The sequence below is a fragment of the Cnephaeus nilssonii genome (genome assembly GCF_951640355.1).
Source record: "Cnephaeus nilssonii genome assembly, chromosome: 9".
Classification (NCBI taxonomy): domain Eukaryota; kingdom Metazoa; phylum Chordata; class Mammalia; order Chiroptera; family Vespertilionidae; genus Cnephaeus; species Cnephaeus nilssonii.
In genome coordinates this window covers 62,084,579-62,106,669 of record NC_137080.1, presented here as the reverse complement: position 1 = coordinate 62,106,669, position 22,091 = coordinate 62,084,579, and the positions used below count along the sequence as shown (strand labels likewise).

The 22,091-nt window shown below is 37.4% G+C and overlaps 1 protein-coding gene across 1 annotated transcript in view; it reads right to left on the bottom strand.

Moving 5' to 3' along the window:
• Window positions 1–8,637: 8,637 nt before the first annotated feature.
• FILIP1 (filamin A interacting protein 1) overlaps window positions 8,638–22,091 on the bottom strand; it is a 180,534-nt gene continuing 167,080 nt past the window's right edge. The window contains exon 7 of the mRNA XM_079780849.1: window positions 8,638–12,799. Coding sequence (XP_079636975.1) covers window positions 12,759–12,799 — 41 coding nt within the window. The 3' untranslated portion in view covers window positions 8,638–12,758. The remainder of the gene's footprint in view (window positions 12,800–22,091) is intronic.

The window sequence follows — 22,091 nt, the reverse complement described above, 5'->3', positions numbered from 1 at the left end:
GTGTAAAAGCGGAAGAGGCGGGACACCCTTTCGCAGACGGCCATTGGCCGGAAGCTGGAGTTCGCTGGGGACTCCCGACGGCGGGGGAGAGGGGAAGGAGGGAGAGGACTGAGGGACTAGGGGAGGGGAAAGGGGAGGAGGATAGAAAGGTGAGGGGTAGGGCGGAGGCACCGTGCTCATCTGCCCTGTGACGCCAAAGTGGGGGTTCTAAAGCCCACCCCAACCCCCCAGCGGGAAGCTGCGACAGCGCATGCGCGGCCCTGGTGGGGCGCCGGGGCGCCGAGGCCGGGGCGCGCGGCCATTGACGCGTCTTCGCTCGCTCGCTGAGGGCTCTGTTCGCACCTACCTACCTGCGGCTCCGGTTGTCTTGGCGACGGCCCTGGAGGTCGCAGGTTGGATCCGCTGGGCGCGGACCACCCTAGGCAGCCCCGGAGCTGCTGACAAATGCTTTGGGTGCTGGACACGTTTTACTTGATCTCCGAGCCCTCTCTGAAGGCAGTCGGAGCATTTAAAAGGAGACCACACGATTGGCGTATTTGCTTGTGTTTACATATAAAACCTCGAGTTTCTCTAATGAAAATAAATCTCCATTCAAAATGCAAATAAAAACTTGAAGTGAGATGCTTGCTGGGTGACCCTTTTGTCCTAAAGTGACTTGATTAATCCTATTATTTTGCCTCTACTTGAGCTATTATCACATTTTTTTTTCTATTAATGGTCTTGTTATTTTTCACTATCTTCTCTGTGTCCGCGTTTCTCTTTTTCTCAGATTTAAGGAGTCTCTTATAATAAGGCGTAGCTCTTTATTTTACACGTGATGCCAACAAATTATAGCATTACTACAAAATGAGATGTTAGGTAGACAGTTTAAAACTGCCAAGTATTTGTTTACGGGCAGAAATATTCATGGTGTATAACGTGACTAAATCTTGACACCAAGGTAATATAGTATAAAACCTAATTGAAAAGTAAATAATGGTAACCTCTGTTGACTGGATGGAGGATTTTTTTTTCTCTACTTCTTTGTACTTTTTCTGTATTTTCCAAATGTCTGCAATAACCATAAATTTGTAAAAATCCTTTTAAAAATTATATACAGTCCACATTATATTGGCATCTTTGAAATCCAGACCAGAGAGTAAGACACATCATCTGAAACACAAATACCCAGAGTTTATTTTCTTTAAGGCTTTGTCTGCAGTCATATTTTTGGAAGATAATTCAAGAAAAGGGAAACGAAAGGAGTACTTGGGCTCATAATTTACAATTAAATGTATTTTCAAAATGACTACAAGTCTCAGGATGTGAGCCAACTGGATATATGGAAGATAACTTGCCTGGTTTTGCTCTTATATAATATCTATTATTTCTCAAATTCTTAGCACTGGTGACAGGTAGGACTATACATTTTGTTTTGATCTATGTAAGTTTACTTTCAACCTCAGGCTCAAATGGAAAATATTCGTTTATCACAGTTAATGGAAAAGCCACGGGCTCCTTATATTTTGCTAAATTCTGTTGGTTAGTAAATATTGGTCATAATACATAAGCGTAAAGCATAAGGCAATTTTTTTCCTCCCCATTTCTGCCTATAGCATCACACCCACTAAATGTGATTGTTCCTTCTGTGATTTGCAATTCTAGCATTTTGTGTAAGTACAGTCAATATTTTGCCCTCAGTTTTTGTTTGTTTTAGTGATCTGAGTGATCATGGTGTATATATCTGCTTCCTTGTTCTTTAGTTTGTCCATAGAAAAGATTATTTAACTCCTTGTCTCTTTTTTATTAGAAATTCCATTTTGACTTTTTGAGCTGAAAGCTTTCTTAGATTCTTATCTAAAACTTACATTTCAAATGAGAGCCAAATGGATGAAATAAATGACTTTTCAAGACCTCATATCATCCTTCCAGTTCCTTTCCCTCTATGTACCTGCCATGACAACATGCTGCTTTACCCTGGCTGCTTTACTTCCACATTAGCTCAAGAGACTCAGAATTTCATTGGTTATACATTGTTTTATGATAGTCCTTATCAGGTAGTTTTTTAATTAATCTGTTGTAGTAATAATTTTATTTGTGTGTGTTTTTAAATATATTTTATTGATTTTTTACAGAGAGGAAGGGAGAGGAAGAGTGATAGTTAGAAACATTGATGAGAGAGAAACACTGATTCAGCTGCCTCCTGCACACTCCCCACTGGGGATGTGCCCGCAACCAAGGTACATGCCCTTGACCGGAATTGAACCTGGGATCCCTCAGTCCACAGGCCGACGCTCTATCCACTGAGCCAAACCGGTTTTGGCTGAAGCAATAATTTTAAAAAGAAAGTTTTGTTCAACATTTCTGGGGCAACAAAAGAGAGTGGTTGTTCTCATAATAGATTAACAGTATATACATTTTCAAATTGGTTGCTAGGAGTGGGGTGTGTGTGTGTGTGTGTGTGTGTGTGTGTGTTGATGACATTAGATAACATTTATGTTGTTTAAATGATTATTCATTTGTTGATTCCTGGTTTAAAAAATGTATGTGGCTCAATGATATTGATTAATGCTGACTACCAGGTCAACATAGTAAGTATGCAATGAATGCTTGAACCCAAATATGTAAGTAAATCCGAAATAATAGAGCAGATACAAGCCCATGGTCTGAAGAGGTGTATATAAATAGCTTTTGGAGGGGAAGTTTTATAATACATTTTATTTTTTAATAAAATTGCTGTGTTCCAAACACTGAACTAGGTAACCAGAAACATGGAAGAAAAAAATAATAATGAATAACTATTGAATTACTCAAGAAGTTAAGAAGAGAAACCTGAAACTAGTCTTTTTACTATTTAGCCACACAGATTTGCTTATTAGATTCCTTTGAGTATCTGGTGCTGCTTTAGTTCTTAACTTCTCATCATATTTAAACCATTTTATTTACATGTTTAGCTTAAAAAATGTTTAGGAAAGTTAGAGCTGAGAAATGTACCATAGTTTTTACCAGCATGAATTTCAGAGAAAATTCTTAGGGACTAGAAATAGTTTGAATTGGTTTTTGTTTGTTTTTTCTATTTAGTTGTTCATGGCAGCTTATTTTAGAGAATGTCAAGAGAACTAAATAATATTCATTTTCAATTGAGAGGATTTTTAGGAAAAGAGTGATGTAGAATTTATATAATAAATTTAATTTCTTGTATTTATTGCATCAGCGATTGATTCAAACTGATTTTGAAAAACTACTTCTTTCAAAGTTGACCTTTTTCCTGATTTTTATGTGATATATTTATTAAACTTTTTCAGTTAAGCATTTAAGAAAATCCCTTTGTTCTGGCCCTGAGAGACTGATTAGCCTGTCATTGGTGTTGTGATGAAAGATTTTGCAAGTTTATAAATGATCACAATCAGTAATCAGAAATACAAGTCAAACCAGATATTTAAATGGTTATTTAATATTTAAATGTGCAAGTCTGCTTTTATTTTATTATATATCTGCTTCCTTGTTCTTTAGTTTGCCCATAGAAAAGATTATTTAACTCCTTGTCTCTTTTTTATTAGAAATTCCATTTTGACTTTTTAGTCTCAGAGGAAAAAGCAATGACACCAAAATTCCTTACTAGACAGCCTAAGAACTTTGCTTTGGGAAGGAGATAACATTTCATTTATCAAAATTCCACACTTTCTTTAAAAGAAAGAATATAATTCTAATGAGACCTCAGACTTCATGACCTGTATAGAATCTCTCAGTTAGATCCCATGGTACATATTTTTCCAATAGTTACCACCAATTATAAATACGGTCTTCCCTTCAAATAATGATTTTGCTATCTATTGGTTGACAGCCAACTGACATCTATTACATGTATAGTAGTGCAGATATTTTTAAAAGGGAAGGGACAGAGGAGGTGAAATACTTTTCTTACACCATGAGAATCATCAAGAGATATAGGAAAGTAGATCTTTATTTTTTATATGTTTTTATTGATTTTAAAGAGAGGGAGGAAGGGAGAGAAAGATAGAAACATCAATGGTGAAGAGAGATTCATAAATTGACTGCCTCCTGCACAGCCCCCACTGGGGATCCAGCCCACAACCTGAGTATGTGCCCTGACCGAGAATTGAACCGTGATCTCTTGGTTCATGGGGTGACACTCAACCACTGGGACACACCAGCCAGGCTTTAAAAATGTTAATTCCTTATAAATAATATGTTTGGACTATTTTTAGATATAGTTTTAACTTACATTTTTCTGTTTTTCCAAGTGTTAAATTATTGGAAGTCCAGGGGAGAGAGAGTACATTTCATTATTTGTTTTTTTAAACACTTGGGTTTCAAACACCTATAAAGATTTCTTTAAAATAACTCATGTATTTCTTTAAGATAACTCCAACCTATTATTGAAGGATGACTTTTAAAAATGGATTTAAATGTGCAAGTCTGCTTTTATTGAGCTTGAGAAGTAAAACACTTTTTTTTAAGTCAATGGAACTAAATATCTATGACAACAAACACCAAGACCTCAGAGGACTTCCCTCTGACCAACACATTGTGAGGGATTCAAGAAACTATTCCATAACTTCATTTTTATTGTCACTGAGTCTTCTGGGAAGAGTAGTCTTCAATTCCTAAACCCAGTCACTGAGCAACCCACTGCTCCCTGACTTCAGACCCCACCTTCACTGAAACTGCCTTCCTAGTTATAATTCCTACTCACCCTTCAAGATTCAGGTCAGTGGCCAATTTGAGGAATCCTTTGTTCCCTTGGACTGAGTTAAGAACTGCTCTCTGAGCTCCTTTATTCCCTTGGATTGAGGTGAGAACTGCTCGCTATCTTAGCACTTAATCATAGTACTGAAAAATCTGTCTTTCCTACTAGATATAAGTTTCTCAAAATCAGAGACTGTTTTTATTGTTTTCAATATCTCCAACACCTGGCAAACTACCTAGGACACAAAAGATACTTAATAAATTTTGTTGAACTAACTTGACCTCAATGAACTCACATTTGGGAGAGACAACTTTCCAACAAACAATTGAAATATAGTGATATAAGTGCTTTATAAGATGTGTGCACAAGGGATTATGGGAGGTTTGAACAGGTACCATATCTTCTTAATGATGTCAAAAATTAAACTGTGGAAGTAAGTCCTAAGGTCTGAGTGATGTTGTGGTTCTCTACCCAGGAGAGAATATGATGAAAAAGGGGCATAGAGAAAGTAGAATCTTATATGACACTTATTAACTAGAGGCCGGGTACACTGATTCATTCACCGGTGGGGTCCCTTGGCCTGACCTGTGGGGATCGGGCTGAAACCAGCTCTCCAACAATCCCCGAGGGGTCCCGGATTGTGAGAGGGTGCAGGCCAGTCCGAGGGACCCCACCAGTGCACAAATCTGTGCACCGGGCCTTTAGTATACATATAAGATCTTTGGTGAATCTCTTCCCGCCTTTCCCCCCTCTCCCCTTCTCTCTGAGATTCATCAGTCTGTTCCATGTTTCCATACCTGTGTTTTCTACTCTTGCATTGAGCATCTGCCCCCTGGTGGTCAGTGTGCATCATAGCTACCAGCCAGTTGGCTGGCCGGCTGGTCACTTAGGCTTTTATATATATACTAGTAGCCCTGCGCATGAATCCATGTGCCAGTAGCTCGCCAGTAGCTCGCTACCACCCTCCAGTAGCTCTCTGCCCTCTGCCCTGCCCTTCTGTAGTTCTCTCCACCCCCCCGCCCCTCCCTCATAGCTTGCTGCCCTGCCCCCTCCTGTAGCTCTCAGCCACCTGCTTGTAGCTCGCTGTCCCACCCTCTTCCTTATCCGTGATCCAATCATGCGCTTGGTAGTCACACTTCACGGCATAACGAAACTACCATTTGCATATTAAATCTTTACTATATAGGATAGATAGATGATTTGCAAAACTCTATACCCTGGCTGGTCATATTTTCTCAAGCAATATCTCAGCAGCTGTCCTAGAAACAGAGATCTCTGATACTTACCACTTCTGGGAGATAGATATTCAGTTTGATGGCTTATATAGTCTATTTGTCCTACTGCTTATGTACATCAGTGCTCCATGTGGGAACAAGTGTTTGACCTCTTTGTGAATTGAAAAAGACTGAACACACTTTTCTTACTAAGATAGCATAGCCATCTGGTACTCTGATTAGATAAGGGCCCTTTGTCTTTGCAGAGAGCATATCTTCTCTTAGAATCAGTGGTTATTGAGAGTCATTTCTTGTTTAATCCAGATACCCTGCATCTGAAACCTTCAGTGGGCACAGAGGTTTCTGCAAGGGAAGAATAAGCAGCCAGAACAATTTGTAGTGAAGAAGATCTGGTACAAAATACCCTGGTTGAGGTACTACTCCTGAAGGAGCAATCCTTTGGGGTTAGGAGTCAATAATCAGGTGTCTACAAAACACCCTGCCATTTTGACTAAATATATGTCTTGCTCTCAAGGAGGAGAAAGAAGTGTGCACTAGGAACCAGAAAGACCAAAAATGAGAATGTGATTATGGTCACGGGAAAGGTCTGTGAAGAACAGGGGAAAGGGAATAGGACAGCTAGAAGAGTGGGAAAAGGCCCATCTCTAGAAGGAATCATATTGCCTTTTGCAAGCATTTATCCAGTACTTTGTATTCGCTATGAGGAATATGCAAGTCCTGCATTTAAGAAGCTTACATGCAGCCCTGGCTGGTGTGGCTCAGTGGTTTAGAGTGTCGGCCCTCGCACCAAAGCGTTGAGGGTTGGATTCCTGTTCAAGGGCACATACCTGAGTTGCAGGTTTGATCCCCAGTCCTGGTTGGGGCACAGGTGGGAGGCAACCAATCAATGTGTTTCTCTCGCATCCATCTCTCTCTCTCTCTCTCTCTCTCTCTCTCTCTCTCCTCTGCATCCCTCCCTCCCACACTCTGGGAAAAAAAAATCAATGAAAAAAATCCTCCTGTGAGGATTAACAAAAAAAAAAAAGAAGAAGAAGAAGAAGAAGACAAAGAATGGACTGGGGAGATAGCTTTGTACACCAAGGCCAGTCAATATAAGGCAGAATGGGATAAATGGACTCCCGAAGAGAAACAGAAAAAGATTTTCTCGTTAGAGGTGCTTAGCTCTGAACAAAATGCTGGGAATAATGCCTGGAGAAACTAAAGGAAGACTTATCATCTTTTTAAAAATTCATCTGTGAACTCCAGGGAACTGGGTTCCAACCATTCATTATCTGTGGAACCATGCAGTCACTGAGGGTGGCCCTGTTGAAGGGAGGAGGCCTTATTGTTTGAAATCCTTCATAGGTTCCATGGGATGCATTAAATAAAAATTTCAAAAGATTTTAAGGACAGTCCAAAAAAAAAAAAAGTATGGTGCAATGTTGCCTATTGCCAACAAGCATGGGGCTCAGGGAAGCAACTGCAGTCTCTACCCTAAGGAAAAATCTGTTGCTCGTTAAAGGTGACTCTAGCCCAAGGCTCAAATGGGACAAATCCATTTGAACAAATCTGGTGGAAAGCTTGAGACTCCATGCTCCTAGGAAGTCATGAAATAAACAGTGACTTTTGGCCAGTGCTTTTATTTATTTTTATTTTTGGCCAGTGTTTTTAAACCATGCACACGGAAGGGCTCCAATCCTCCAAGAACAGAAGCCACAGAGCCGTTCTGTGGGCAAGATCTCTAACATCTGCACTTTCCTTTGGAAAGCATCACTTTGACATCTTCTGGGCCTGCTTTTTGATATGTGTATATTTAAATAATAAACAGGAGAAACCTATTCCTTTGTCCCAAATAAGGCAAAAATAAGTTAGGTTGGCTATGGCTATGGCCCACCATCTCTGGCACTAGGCTGATAAAAGAGGTCAGAGCACAACCCCACCATCACCCTCATCCCACTTTGTTAGAACCCTTACCCAACTGCTCCTGTAGAAGCTGGGCTGTGGACTGCTGACAAAACCTCAGGAGTGTTTGCTTTACTAAGTAATCTACCTTTAGAAAGTGGTAAAATATTATTTGAATGTTTATTGACAACTAGAGGCCCGGTGCATGAAATTCATGCACTCGGAGGGGGGGGGGGGTTCCTCAGCCTGACCTGCACTCTTGCGCAGTCTGGGAGCCCTCGGGGGATGTCCAACTGATGGCTTAGGCCCGCAGTCAGACATCCTTAGCACTGCCACAGAGGCAAGAGAGGGTCCCACCACTGCTGCTGCACTCACCAGCCTGTGGGAGCACACTAACCACCAGGGGGCAGCTCCTGCATTGAGCGTCTGCCCCCTGGTGGTCAGTGCACATCATAGCGACCAGTCGTTCCGCCATTCGGTCGATTTGCATATTAGCCTTTTATTATATAGGGTTATATAGGATGCCTTTGGTGAGGATAAAAGGGTGAAGGGAACCCATAGCCAGTTTCCCTCTCTTGGTGTCTTGCAGTTTTTATCTTGTTAAAGAATCAAACTATAATGTAACTCAGAGGAAAAGCATCTCTGATTTTAGCTGGTCTTCTGTACTGCTTCTGCTTATTCGCAGTGAAAAATACCAAATTTTTAACAAAATATGAAATGCAGAAGTGAAAACTATTTTAAAGCAAATAATTTAAAATAAGGTGGAATACTCATTTTAAATGATTTTAATTGTATAATATTATGTTCCAACTCAAAGAAGAATATTGCACAATACTTTTATATCACAATTATTATTTTTCTCACTCTCTGGTGAGATTTTGATAAACAAAGTTGGCTTTGGAAACAACACAGAGAATGTCTTAATTGGTTAAATTTCAGTAACCTGTGATGAAATGAAAGCAGGATATCACAATCATACAAAAGACAAGTACATATTCATAAATTCACTTGGCTGTAGTGAAAAATAAACTTCTCATGTACTTAATAAAACTTAAAGAAAAAATTGAGAATGCTGTGAAAATAGACTGTAACTCCAAAATTTTTTAATGTACTCTTTTGCTATTGAAAATCCATTACACCTGCAAGACTTTTAAGAATAGCTGATCACATATGAAGAAGCTAACATCTGACATTTTTAAAACAAAATCTAGATTAAATAAATATAAGTTTGCACTGTTAACAAAATCTGTGAATGGTAAGGTAAAATTAACCAAATAACATAAACACACAAAAATAACCCACCAGAAAAAAATGTATCATGTCATGGCACCTAGAAGTATGAATCTACAGCATTTTCCCTATGTAACAAATACAGTGTCATCATATAGTAAGGAGGAAATGCTGAAAGTTTAAGAAAATAAAATATTGTCCAGGACAGGTGAATCTGTTGGTTGGAGCATCGTCCTGGCACCAAAAAGGTTGCATGTTCTATTCTGTCAGGGCACATACCTAGGTTGTGGGTTCAATCCCAGTCTGGGCACATATGACTGACAGGCAACCAATCAGTGTTTCTTCCTCACATAGATGTTTCTCTCTCTCTCTCTCCTTCCCTCTTTTTCTAAAATCAATAAACATATCCTCAGGTGAGTATTAAAAACATAATAGTAAGATAAATAAAACATTAGTGGTCACTAAGCAACATTAATTCCATGGAACTCCCAATTTTACGAATTTATTACAACAATTTTTATTGTTTTTCCTCTTTGCCTTCTAATTAGTATTTTTAGCAGAGGCATAGCACTGGAGGTCCAGAGGGGATATATGCCTCAGGTGCCAGTTGTGTTTTTTAAACTTCCATTATGCGTTTTTGTTAATTTTAGAATTGTTGCTTATCAAATTTATGAACACATCCTACCTTTGCTCTATTTTTTTTTTATTTCCAGGAAAATTCAACCACAGCATAAAGAGAAAAGACACAAACATATTACAATGTCTGACACAGCATTCACTCTTGCTCTGCCACTGATTTTTAGAAGCTGGGAATTATTTCAGAATTGTTTGTATCTCTGTTAATGCTTAAGTTAGATATTCCACACCATGAATTGTTTTAAGATACAATTCATTGTTCACATTTGTGAACATTACAGATATCTAACATCTGGAATATTTACTCTATCCACTATTTTCATTAAACCCTAATATTTTATTAAATACTTGAAAAAATCTTTGTAGAAGATACCCTCAGAAAACACTCCTCTCAAAAAGAAAAGGGTAAAATAATGGATTAGTTTGTTGTATCTTAAACTGAAAACACTGATTACGATCATACATCAGAAAACAGAATTATTCCATTCAAAACTGATTCTCATTCATATTGATGATTGGAGATTCACTTACAATAAAAAATAGAGAAATTATGTAGCCTACGATGATGCCAGACTTGCATGAGGGACAATTTTTTCAATTGAATGTGGATATTGGGCTATGACTATTTATGATCTTGTTGTTTATTCATGAGCTAAGGATATGACTATTTATTGTTTTCTGTTTGCTGTTAATTTTTAATATTGTGTTCTATTTCAAAACAAGTTTTAAAATTTTTAAATTAATTTTAACCATCTGTCACTTTAATTCCACTTGGGTTTCAACAGGGGACTTATTCATAGCATGGGCAGAGAAAAGCTCAGCATCCATCTAAATGACGAAGTACACCGTCATCCTTACTCAGCATTGCAAGTACCAAACTTCATTATAAACTCGGGAAAAATAAAACTTCAGATCCAAATATACATAAATTACTTGTAGCATTTTAAATTAAAGTCAGGAAATATTTAAAATCTCATCTTTAGAAGCCTTTTCACAATTAGTGTAATAACATTCCCACAAGTTGAGAAAAAGTTATTTGCTTCAAATGCTAATCTGTGATATATCTGAATATTTTTGCCATCAGAAATATTGGCAAAAAGGGAACTTAATTGTGAGTGAAAAATATATAACAATACTAAATAAAACCCTTCCCTAGTTGAAAATGTCATTCAGAAACATTTGCAGAAAACACAACCCAAAACAACAATTTCTTAAATCTTCACACAAATACATCTAAGTTATCTTAATCAGTAATCAAAACCCTGCAGGTTATGTGACACATACACAATCACTCAAGCTAGGGCAAGCCTACTATAGCATTTCTTTTACTTACAAAGGTCAAAACTAATTTTACATAAAATATAGTAATTTCATATATGATACCTATTGACTATAATTTGCTAATTCCACAAGGTATACCTTAATACCTTACAAAGTTACATAGGGGAGGAAATCCAATATCAATTTTTCTATTCCAGAGACTCAGTATGGACTCCCCTCTATGGGCATATAAACCTGAGTACAGCCTGTAGTCTGGAGAAATGGGCCAACAGTATTATTTGTGTGGTTTTTAGCTATCCTTGTGACACCCAGAGCATAGTTTCTTTAATCTAAGTAAAGTTACATGATAGATGATTCCTGCCTTCAGAAACTTATGTGTCAAATATTTATTTATCTTAATTACCTTTTAAAGACCTTATTGACAACATGTCCACATTGACAAAGTCTTTAAAAATAAAAACCCTATATTAAGGCTTTTAAGTAGACTTTAGATGCACATTTTCACATAAATTTAAGTTCAACAGCAGCTCTGACATTGAGATTTAAGTAATTCATGTGCTTTTTATCTTTAAAGAATATATTCTCGCCCTAGCCGATTTGGCTCAGTGGATAAAGCATGGGTCTGCAGACTGAAGGGTCCCAGGTTCAATTCCGGCCAAGGGCACATGCCTGGGTTACGGGCTCAATCCCCAGTAGGGGGCGTGCAGGAGGCAGCCAATCAATGATTCTCTCTCATCACTGATGTTTCTCTCTCTCCCTCTCCCTTCCTCCCTAAAATCAATAAAAATATTTTTTAAAAAAGAATATATTCTCTAACCTATATGTGATTTCTGAAAATCTGTCCAACTTCTATCTACAAGAAAAAAATTATCTAGGCATTTCTATTACCATTTTTGAAAAAGATGCTGATACTCTCTAGGTCAGTTTTTACTTTCAGACTTTCATTTAGGTAGATTGTGAGAACTATTTTGATATCCTTATTCTAAGTCCTGTACATATAAGTAAATAATGCAAACAGAAATATAGTTAAACTACTGGTTGAAGGTGTTCCTATAATCCTTACATGTTAAACTCATACATCTCCTTTTATTCATTTGTTCCATATTAAAATCAATTCATTCAAGGGTTTTGGCACAGAACACTAGAAAGAGCAACTTTAAAAACTGTCTTTAAGTGTTTAAAATTAAACTTTAAACCAGACCGTTATCTGTTAGTGTTGAACCGTGATCAGAACCACAGCATTGTACAAGCAATAATAAAAACTCTTGTAGAAGCTCCTGCTTCTGTTTTACCTCTTGAATTTCCCCCAGGAAATATATAGTGTGGTACTTTCTTTTCTTCAGAAATAACAAATTGATCAAATAAAATGATTATAGGTTACTGTTGTAAATGCACCAATACCCATGCTTTGAAGAACTGACAGTGTATTCTACAGATATACTGTATGTGCCATAGACTATGAAAAAGGAAACACTTTAGGGAAAAAAAATCACATCACAAAGTGTATTATAAAAATAAATTACATAGCATGTGCCCATGGACCTGAAAGCTTTGCAAAAAGAGGAGAAATTGCTTTCGACACAAAGATTGAATTGCTCTTGCAACCTATTTTTATATTATCAGCAATGCCATTTTCAGCTTTTACATTATATCCTCAAAAAAATTCACTGGAAGTAGAAAATTATTTTCAGTAGTGATCAGTAGCCTGGAGGACCTTAGTGATGATGGAGAGCTGTAGTAATACTATCCATTCAACAGGGATTCAGAGGCAGTACACACACCCAGTTTGTGCTTGATTTACCATTTCATCGGGAGTTCATGCGTAACTGGTGAATGATGATGCTTTCTATAAAGAGAAGAAAAACACAGCATTTTCAATTACACTGAAACTCAAATCAATAGTTTATGTGAGGATCAATACCACATCATTTCATTAAAAGACCATAGATGTTAAACAACACAACAAACAAAAACAGGTACATGAGCCCAATAGCTTTTCCTGCAGTTTTTTACTACTCTTGGGTAACATCTTGGTATTGGCGTAGGTGCTTTACCTCCAAAATTCTTAAAGCTTTTCAGAAGCCAAGTCTAATATTCTAATAATATTAGATCAATTTTACTCAAGCAAAGAACTAAACACAAAGATAGTAATTACTATATACAAGCCCCATAGTGGGAAAACAGACTGTTTCCTAGAAGTAACTCACCCAGAAGTAACTCTCTGTTCTGAACAATATTCATATACTTTTAATTTCTTTTTTAATGTGTCTGAATTTGTGTTTTAATAAGGAAATATTCATTATCTATTCTTAAGAAGTTAATAAACACAAATAACTTATTTTTGTCTCTGACTGCTTCTTTTAGCATGATTCCATATATGCTTTTAAATCTAAATTCATTTGTATAAAAGTAAATAAAAAATAGATTGAGATAGCAATTAGAACAGTATGAGCCACATTGTGGGTGTGTGATATTTATATTTACTGATTGATTTTATTTTATCTTAATCTATATGCCTTCATGTACAAGTATCTCTTTTTTTTCATTTTATCATTCAAGGATTGTTTATTGAGGCCCAATTACATGCACATCACTGTGCTAGGCATGGAACTACATTGGTGAGAAAAATTACAGTCCTGTCATTGCTGAAATTATAAAGAGCATAGGAAAGAAATAACTAAGCCTCAAATGGTTCCTCTGTCTGAAAAAAAAAACCACAAAAAAAAACTATTACCCCCCCCCCCCATCACTTATGGCAATGTTGTAAGTGTAGAAAATAACATCAGGGTTTATCAAAAGGGTGAGAAAATTTCCATCTATTATTTTCACTTTAATTTTAAATACTAGTTTAATTTTATTTTTACTTGGGTAATTTATATCTAAGCATTAAATAAAGTGCATTATGTCATAGACCTATTGGTTTGTGCTAATTATGTTCAGTGGGTCAAAAACAAAATGTTTCTTTTTTTTTTAGAGAAGAAATTCTTTTACTGAATTTCAAATCACACACACAAAAGAGTTGAGAAATTCTTTTATCATATTTAGAATCAAAATATCCCTTAAAATATTTACATTTTACAGTAAAAAGGATAGCCAAACACAAAATCATGTACAAGCTTAAGTATTCAAGTTCCTGAAGAGGCAAAAGGGAAAGGAAACTAATGGTACCACAAAGCTGTCATGTACATGGTAACAAATGCCTTCAGGAAGTGCAGATTAAAGCAGTAACTGTTCTCCTTGGGCTTCTGATTCTTGGTCAGAAACCACCCAATAAACTTATTAATATAATCTGTGTATGAAGTTGCTTGTCTTTGTGTTGCTTCTCTAGTTTCTTTAAAAACAGTGCAATTTAAAACAAACTTACAGACTATACATTACTCTCAAATTAGTCATAAAGAACATTCACTAGAGGCAGTAAATATCGCTTTCATTAACTGACCACTAGGGGGAGATATTTCCATTCCTTCCTTCTACCTATCAATTAAATTTGGGATAAAGCAGGTAAGAAAGCAAAATAAAATAAAATGTATAAATGTTTTATGTATTAATAATATTTAAATATAAAGTTTTTGTAAAGCTTTTAAGACATATATACGATTTTTTCACTATACCAGAAACCTTTAAGAATCATCCTCATGTTTTTCATTGGAACACTGTTCTAGCTTTATAATTTTTCAGTGCCTAAAAATGTATCAAAATCTTAAGGCAAAAACTAAAAACATTAATTCAAATATTATGTAGTTAAAAATCACTCTAAGATTAAAATGCTATTTCCCACTCAACACTTATTTATTTATTTATTTATTTATTTATTTATTTTAATTTCTGTAGCCCTAACTGGTTTGGCTCAGTGGATAGAGTATAGGCCCGCTGACTGAAGGGTCCCGGGTTTGATTCTAATCAAAGGCATGTACCTCGATTTTGGGCACCATCCCTGGCCCTGGTTGGGCGTGCAGAAGGCAACCAATCTATGTGTCTCTCTCACATTGATGTTTCTCTTTCCCTTCCACTCTCTCTAAAAATCAATAGAAAAATATCCTTGGATGAGGATTAACAACAACAACAAAATTTCTGTAGTAGTTTTCCTAAGAGTGAAAATACATAGTTCTCAAATCTCCGTAATAGAATTAAAGCATCTTTCCCATTTTCCTCTTTAAAAAAAAATAGAAAACATACATTTTAAAAAGTGAAATCCACAATTGTTCTTATTGTAGATGTAATTCAGAATGCTTGTGCCTTTGTTTCCTCACTACAGAACGAGAGTGTTGGAGATCATCTCTAAAATCCCTTGTGGAGCTACTATTCTGTGTTACTATCATACCATCTTCCCTCACCTTGAGTGTGCAGACCTCTAAATTCCTAGAGTTGCCTTCTCTTAATCCTAGCATTTTGTAATCTCCATAATAATAATAGCTCTTCATAATTATCACGTGGTAAAAATACATACGGCAAAAGGGTTCATCCATACATAGAAGAATGTCTCCGTTGGACCATTACATTTTATTATTGTATTTAAGTTAGCAAACTGGTCATCTATGCATGGCATATATGCTAATGCTATTAATCAGATTGTGTTATTAAAAAGACTGTCTCAGAAATACTTGACAATGCTAAACAGAGTTTTTTAAATTCTACTTTAATAATAAGATATGGTGTTTAACACATGTTTATAAACTTTAAAGGAATACAGTTAAGCTCAAGTTATTTTGTTTTGTATACATGGAGACATATTTTATCTTGTTTCTAGAGATAGTGAGATAATACCTACATGATAGTGGCTCTATTAATTGATACTGACTAAACATATTTATTAAATCTATCTTTGCTTATCATCTATGTTTTCCCCAAACCTATAAACTAAAATAAGAATTTCCCGGCCACTACACAAAATTGTGAGAAATTTTTTTTAAATGTTGTTTTAAACCATTAAATTTTTAGATGACTTATTACACAGCAAAACTCTCTGATGGAGCCTGACTGGTGTGGCTCAGTTAGTTCAGTTGGTTGTGCATCATCCTGTGCACCAAAAGGTTGCTGGTTTGATTTCTGGTTAGGGCACATGCACAGGTTTCATACTCAATCCCTGTTAGGAAGCAGCCGATGTCTTGCTCTCACATCGATGTTTCTCTTTCTCTCTCCCTCTCTCTTCCTTTCTTGCTAAATATCAATAAAAATGTTTTGTTTTTAAATATATTTTATTGATTTTTTACAGAGAGAAAGGGAAAAGGATAGAGAGTTAGAAACATCAATGAGAGAGAAACATCGATCAGCTGCCTCCTGCACACCCCCCACTGGGGATGTGCCCACAACCAAGGTACATGCCCTTGACTGGAATCGAACCCGGGACCCTTGAATCCGCAGGCCGACACCCTATCCACTGAGCCAAACCGGTTAGGGCCAATAAAAATTAAAAAAAAAAAAAAAAAAAAAACAACCTATCTGAGACATGGTGACCAGCAAAAAAAAAAAAAAAAAAAAAAAAAAGAAAGAAAGAAAGAAAGAAAAAAGAAATTCTTTGGGGATTAATACCATTATTTGTCTTTAAAAAAAAACAACAACAGAATTCCCAAGTCTCTTTAATTTTTTTATGATTCAGTACAATAAAAGTCTCATAAATTTTATTGAAGTTACAAAGTCAATGAGCAAATCTTACTCCATCTCCTACTCTGTCTTCACTGAATCTCAGACTAAGACCAATAATAGGTTATTTAGGTCCTCTAAAGTGACCGAAGTAATAAGTATAATTCTATAATAATTTTTTATGGATACCATTTTTCTGACATTCATAATTTGTAGAGGCAGATTAAGACCTAAGGCCATTATTAATTACCACCTCTATCAACAAACTCCAAATAGCAAAGCACTTAAATTTGGGCCTTCTGATATGCAGACATTTAATAGCACCATTTCCTTTTTTCTAATTGTAAGAAGAAAAAAAACTGTAGTTAACATACACACTTAGAGAGATTAGATTTTTATATATGTTTGACATTAACGGTTTGCCAAAAACACTTAATGGCATTTTCTTCTTTGTGTTTCTCTCTAGTGTTATCTTTATTTTTTTCTTAAAGGAGCTTCAGGTAACATACTAAATACATTATTTGTTATTATATATTGTGAAATGATGTAAAGTATGAATTCATTCTTTCATTACACTAGCTAAAATACCTTCCATGGAAAGGAAGTTGAACGTGTTATCAATTCCTAATGACAGTTGACTCCTGAACTCACTAGCTATTCATCCTCCTTGGGTGGTATCTCAAAACTACTGGCCAGCCAGATGATGACATCCAAGATGGGATTTGGAAATTTGGGGGAGACTATCTCTTCAGTGATAGAGTGGGGCAACCTGGCAGCAAATTCGAATTCTGATTCCTCCCAGGAGAGCTCCTCGGCTGTGGAGGAGGAAAGATGAACTCCTTGGAAAGTCACTGTCTTCCTCCCAAGCAATGCATATGTTCATGCTCTGCCAAACTCTGCTTGGGAGCACATGAGCACTGAATTTTAAAAATCTCCTCTAGTAAATGAGGCCAGATCACTTTTATAGAGAGCCTCTAAGCTCACACACCAAAGACAAAACATAGCAGAAGTTCTATTTACCGCAGGACTTTGTATCCGCAAAGGAGGGCTGCTTCATCCACAAGAAACCGCATACCAAGTTACAGAAAACATTTGCTCTTGAGTTTTGCATCAGTTTGTCTGGCTTATGGCCGGCTTCCCAGGTCCCATAGTCCCTGCGCCCCAAGGGCTCTGCCTGGAGAGCAAGGCACCAGCTTAGGGCTGTGCTGTTCTTCCTGCCCACCAGGTACCAAACCCAGCTTTCAAGTGGCTGTTCGCTAGGTATTTTATCCACCTGCAAAAATGTCCTACATTCTGTACCTTTAAGAAATAGGAGTGCCTAGATATTGTTTACTTTTAGGGTTTTCATTTTAATAAACTGCTTCAACATTCAGTCCTATTATGGTCGCATTCATAAATTAATCACTTCTGATAAAACATCTGTTTTAAATAGGAAGTCCAATAAACTTCCTCTGTTGACTTGGGCTTGTTCCTTCTTTTGGATTCAGCTCAGCTAATTAAAAATACTTCCGTTAATCAGTTCTGTCATTTTCTTCAGGAAACTTTTCAACCAGATGATATAAATTCTCTTGGGGTTTCTCAACCACCTAATAGTTATTTACTTCCTTCCAAAACATTTCCCACTCCATCATCAGCCCAAATCACCCCTTACCTTCCCAGGTCACACAAGTTACCAATAATCACAGTTATGCCTGGTAACGTCTTTTTCAGGCAAGCTAATCCTTATCTCTCACATAGATTACTGTTTCCCAGACACAAGCAAATTGGAACTAGTTCTCCTACATATAACATTAATTATTTTTTTTAATCTAAATTAACTGGTGGAAAAATAGGTAAATATTTGAGCCACGATACTCAGGTTCTGCCTTTTGGAAACAGATGCTAACTGCCTAGTTTGAGCTAAGCCTATGACTGGTCACACAGAATAGCATGGAAAATAGCATTGTGGGTGAAAATTGAAAAGGACATTGTGCTTTTTAGATAAGTACAACAATATTCATCAAAGTAAGTATTGTTATGAAAACTTTGTCACATAGTTTCCATGTAGATATCTCCATGTCTCAAAATCCTTTGACAATATTATTTTGGCCCAATGAGTATGGATGTTTTAGTATATATATATATATATATATATATATATATATATATATATATATATATATATATATTTTTTTTTATTATTTTTTTTTCCTCACTTGAAGTAGTTTCATATGAAATAATGAATAATGTACTGGGAGAAACTGAAGACCTGGGTTCATCATTTAATAAGATGGTTAGACATCTTTAAGCCTTAGAGTTTTTCTTGTTTTGTTTTTGTTTTCATCATTAATACTAGACATAATTATCTTCTGGACCTCTAATGTCTGGTTCAGCTCTAACCAGCCCTTGACTTTGGAATTCTGTCCATCACACGTTAGTAGAAGTAGAAAGGCCAAAACTACTTTTACCAGATAAGCAATTAACCATTAGTTCTTAGGAAAAGTGTTATGGCAGAGTCCTTTTAAGTTGCTTGCTAAACAATAGTGAGGCATATAACATTATGAGTATAAGAAGGAATGCCAGAATCATAAAAGATTATAACTAAATGCTAAGCCAAACCAAGGTGAGGTGATTTGCCAAAGGTTAGACAGCCATACTCCAGTCTCTGGTATCTAGTCCACTGTTCAGCAAGCAATCCATTCTTTCTGGAGATTAACCTTGATATCTAGTCTAAATCTACATCCTGCTTATTGGTGGTAGTGTTGGGTCCTCTAAAATGACAGCATTTCTGATCTGTTTTAAAGGGTCCTTCATGAATCTAAAGAGAACGACAAACGCCCCTCCTGAAACTTCCTCCTTCCTGAAGTGTCATTTGTGCTCCTCATTCAAGTATGTTTACTTCACAGTAAGCTCTCAGGCCCCCTTAGTTCTCCACGAGTGTGAGGGCTTCAGAGGCAAAACCTTCCCAGTCCCAGACCCTTGGCTGTTTTGCATTTATTACATGCCATGGTGCCTCTGGAGGGAAAGAGAAGTAACTTACACTCTCCAGAATGGCAGTACCTGGATTTCCTCTAATTCCACTATCTCTGTCACCTCCGTGTTCTCACACATGGCATGTCTGCATCCTCCATATCATTCTCACGGGCTTGCATGGCAGACAAAGGGAAGAAGCAAGAACCCCTCTTTCTTCCCCAACTTTCAGCCATCCTTCAACTGCTGGTTTTCTTTTTCTACAGTAAGTGTCCAGGTTTTACAGCAATGGACAGGCTTTAAACCCCAAGACGGACTCTGAAAGTATGGTTTGTCTTTCTCGTGGAGTCAATGTTTTTAAAAGAGACTTTGAACATAGAAGGTCACCTCCACCAGAAAGAAAGGTGGGAGAAAGGACAATCAAGGGAGAAGAAAGAAGTTGATCAAATCTAGGAAAGGTGCCTGGCCTGCTATGCAAGCCGTTCTGTAGGCATGGGCGGCAGGAGTCCGGACAAGGGAAAGGGAGGGAGGCTCAGAAGACTGAGGTAGAGAGCTCGGTCACAAAGAGCCCGGAGTGCCATACCAAGGAGTTGGCATTGTATTCCACAGGAAATGATGAACCTTTACAGGGTTTTTCAAATAGAAGTGTGATATGACCAACTTGAACTTTGGAAAACAAAGTGGAAAATGAAGCAGAGAGTTTTCTGGCTGGAGACTATGAAGCCAGTTACGAGAGTACCAGAACAATTCAGACTGAGGAATCTCAGAGGACTGATGAATCTCAGAGGGAAGGGGGGTGGGGGTCAGGAAGAGATTAATCAAATAATTTATATGCATTACCTATGGACACAGACAAGAGTGGTGAAGGCCTGGGGCAGGGCAGGAATCGTTTGAAGGGGGTCAGGGGGAGAAAAAGGGGGACATCTGTAATACTCTCAACAATAAAGATTTTTTTTTTAATGTACAAGTTGCCCATAATAAAGGCTCAAAACATAAAAAAAGAACTATTCAGATGAGAATTAAAACTTGCAACTCAGGCAGTGGTGGGAGTAATGGAGATGTGGGTTCGGCTGCTCTAGGTGTTAGGGGGTAGAATATGAGAGACTTGCTGAATGAGTCTATTTGATGGGTGAAGACAACAGGAGGGCCTCAAATAGCTCCCAGTTTGCTAGCTTGGGTCATTAGGTGGATCAGGACATCCCTGCTGATGTGGAGAATAATAAGAGGAGAAGACTTGGAAGGGGGTGGAGAAGGTGTTGAGACCACTTTGAGACAAGTTGAGTTGGAGATAGCGGCTTGGTAGTTTTCAGCATATAGGTGATAGCTGAAACCATGGGAGTGCATAAGATAACAAGGACTAGCATGTAGTGTAGGAAAATTGCTTCTGATAGAGACAAGGGAACAACAATCCTTAAGATGTAAGCATAAAACGAGGAGCCATCAAGGGAGACTGAGGCAGAGCAGCCAGAGAGGTCAAAGGAAAACCAGAGGAGATTAGATGTCTTGGTCACAGAGGAAAAAGAACATAACCTCATTCTGTTTTCACCCTTTCCAGAGACTAGAAATTTATTTTCTGAAAAACCAACCTAAGAAGTTCTGGACCTATGTAAAGAATTGGCAGCACAGACTGAATACAGGGAAGTGGAAAAGTTGACACAATGAACTATGAGACTCTCCATCTCCCCTCTCCTGACCTATTCCCAGAGAGGTTACTGAAGGATTTTTCTCTGTAGAAACTATTGGAAGGTATACTCCAAAAAATAGACAGGCAGATATTCATATGAAGAAGCAGGAGGAGGAGGAGGAGGAGGAGGAGGAGGAGGAGGAGGAGGAAGAGGAGGAGGAGGAGGAGGAGGAGGAGGAGGAGGAGGAGGAGGAGGAGGAGAAGGAGAAGGAGAAGGAGAGAAAGAAAGAAGAAAGAAAGAAAGAAAGAAAGAAAGAAAGAAAGAAAGGAAGGAAGGAAGGAAGGAAGGAAGGAAGGAAGGAAGGAAGGAAGGAAGGAAGGAAGGAAGGAAGAAGGGAAGGGAAGGGAAGGGAAGGGAAGGGAAGGGAAGGGAAGGGAAGGGAAGGGAAGGGAAGGGAAAGGAAAGGAAAGGAAAGGAAAGGAAAGGAAAGGAAAGGAAAGGAAAGGAAAGGAAAGGAAAGGAAAGGAAAGGAAAGAAAGAAAGAAAGAAAGAAAGAAAGAAAGAAAGAAAGAAAGAAAGAAGCAAAGGAAGTAGAAGATAAGAAATCCAGAAAACAGAGGGTTTAACATGGCAAAAGGACAGCAGGACAGCTGTGCAGCAGGCCAGGAGGACAGGCAGTCCAGAAAAAGTAGGGAGGCTGAGGACTGAACTAGGAAGGCCTCCAGGGAAGAACATGAAACTGATGTGTTTCAAGGTTTGGTAGGTGTTTGGCAGACCTATTGGAGCATTTAGAAAAAGTAAAGATGGATACATAGAAAACCAAGCAGATGAAAAATTAAGCAATTACTCATACAAAAGGGGAAAGTGATAAGAAGAAGGAAATAGTCATAGTATACTACTTGACTCAGCAGGAAACAATATTTAAATTTATACCAGAAACATATTAATATATTAACATACAAATGCTGACTGGTGATTTATTTT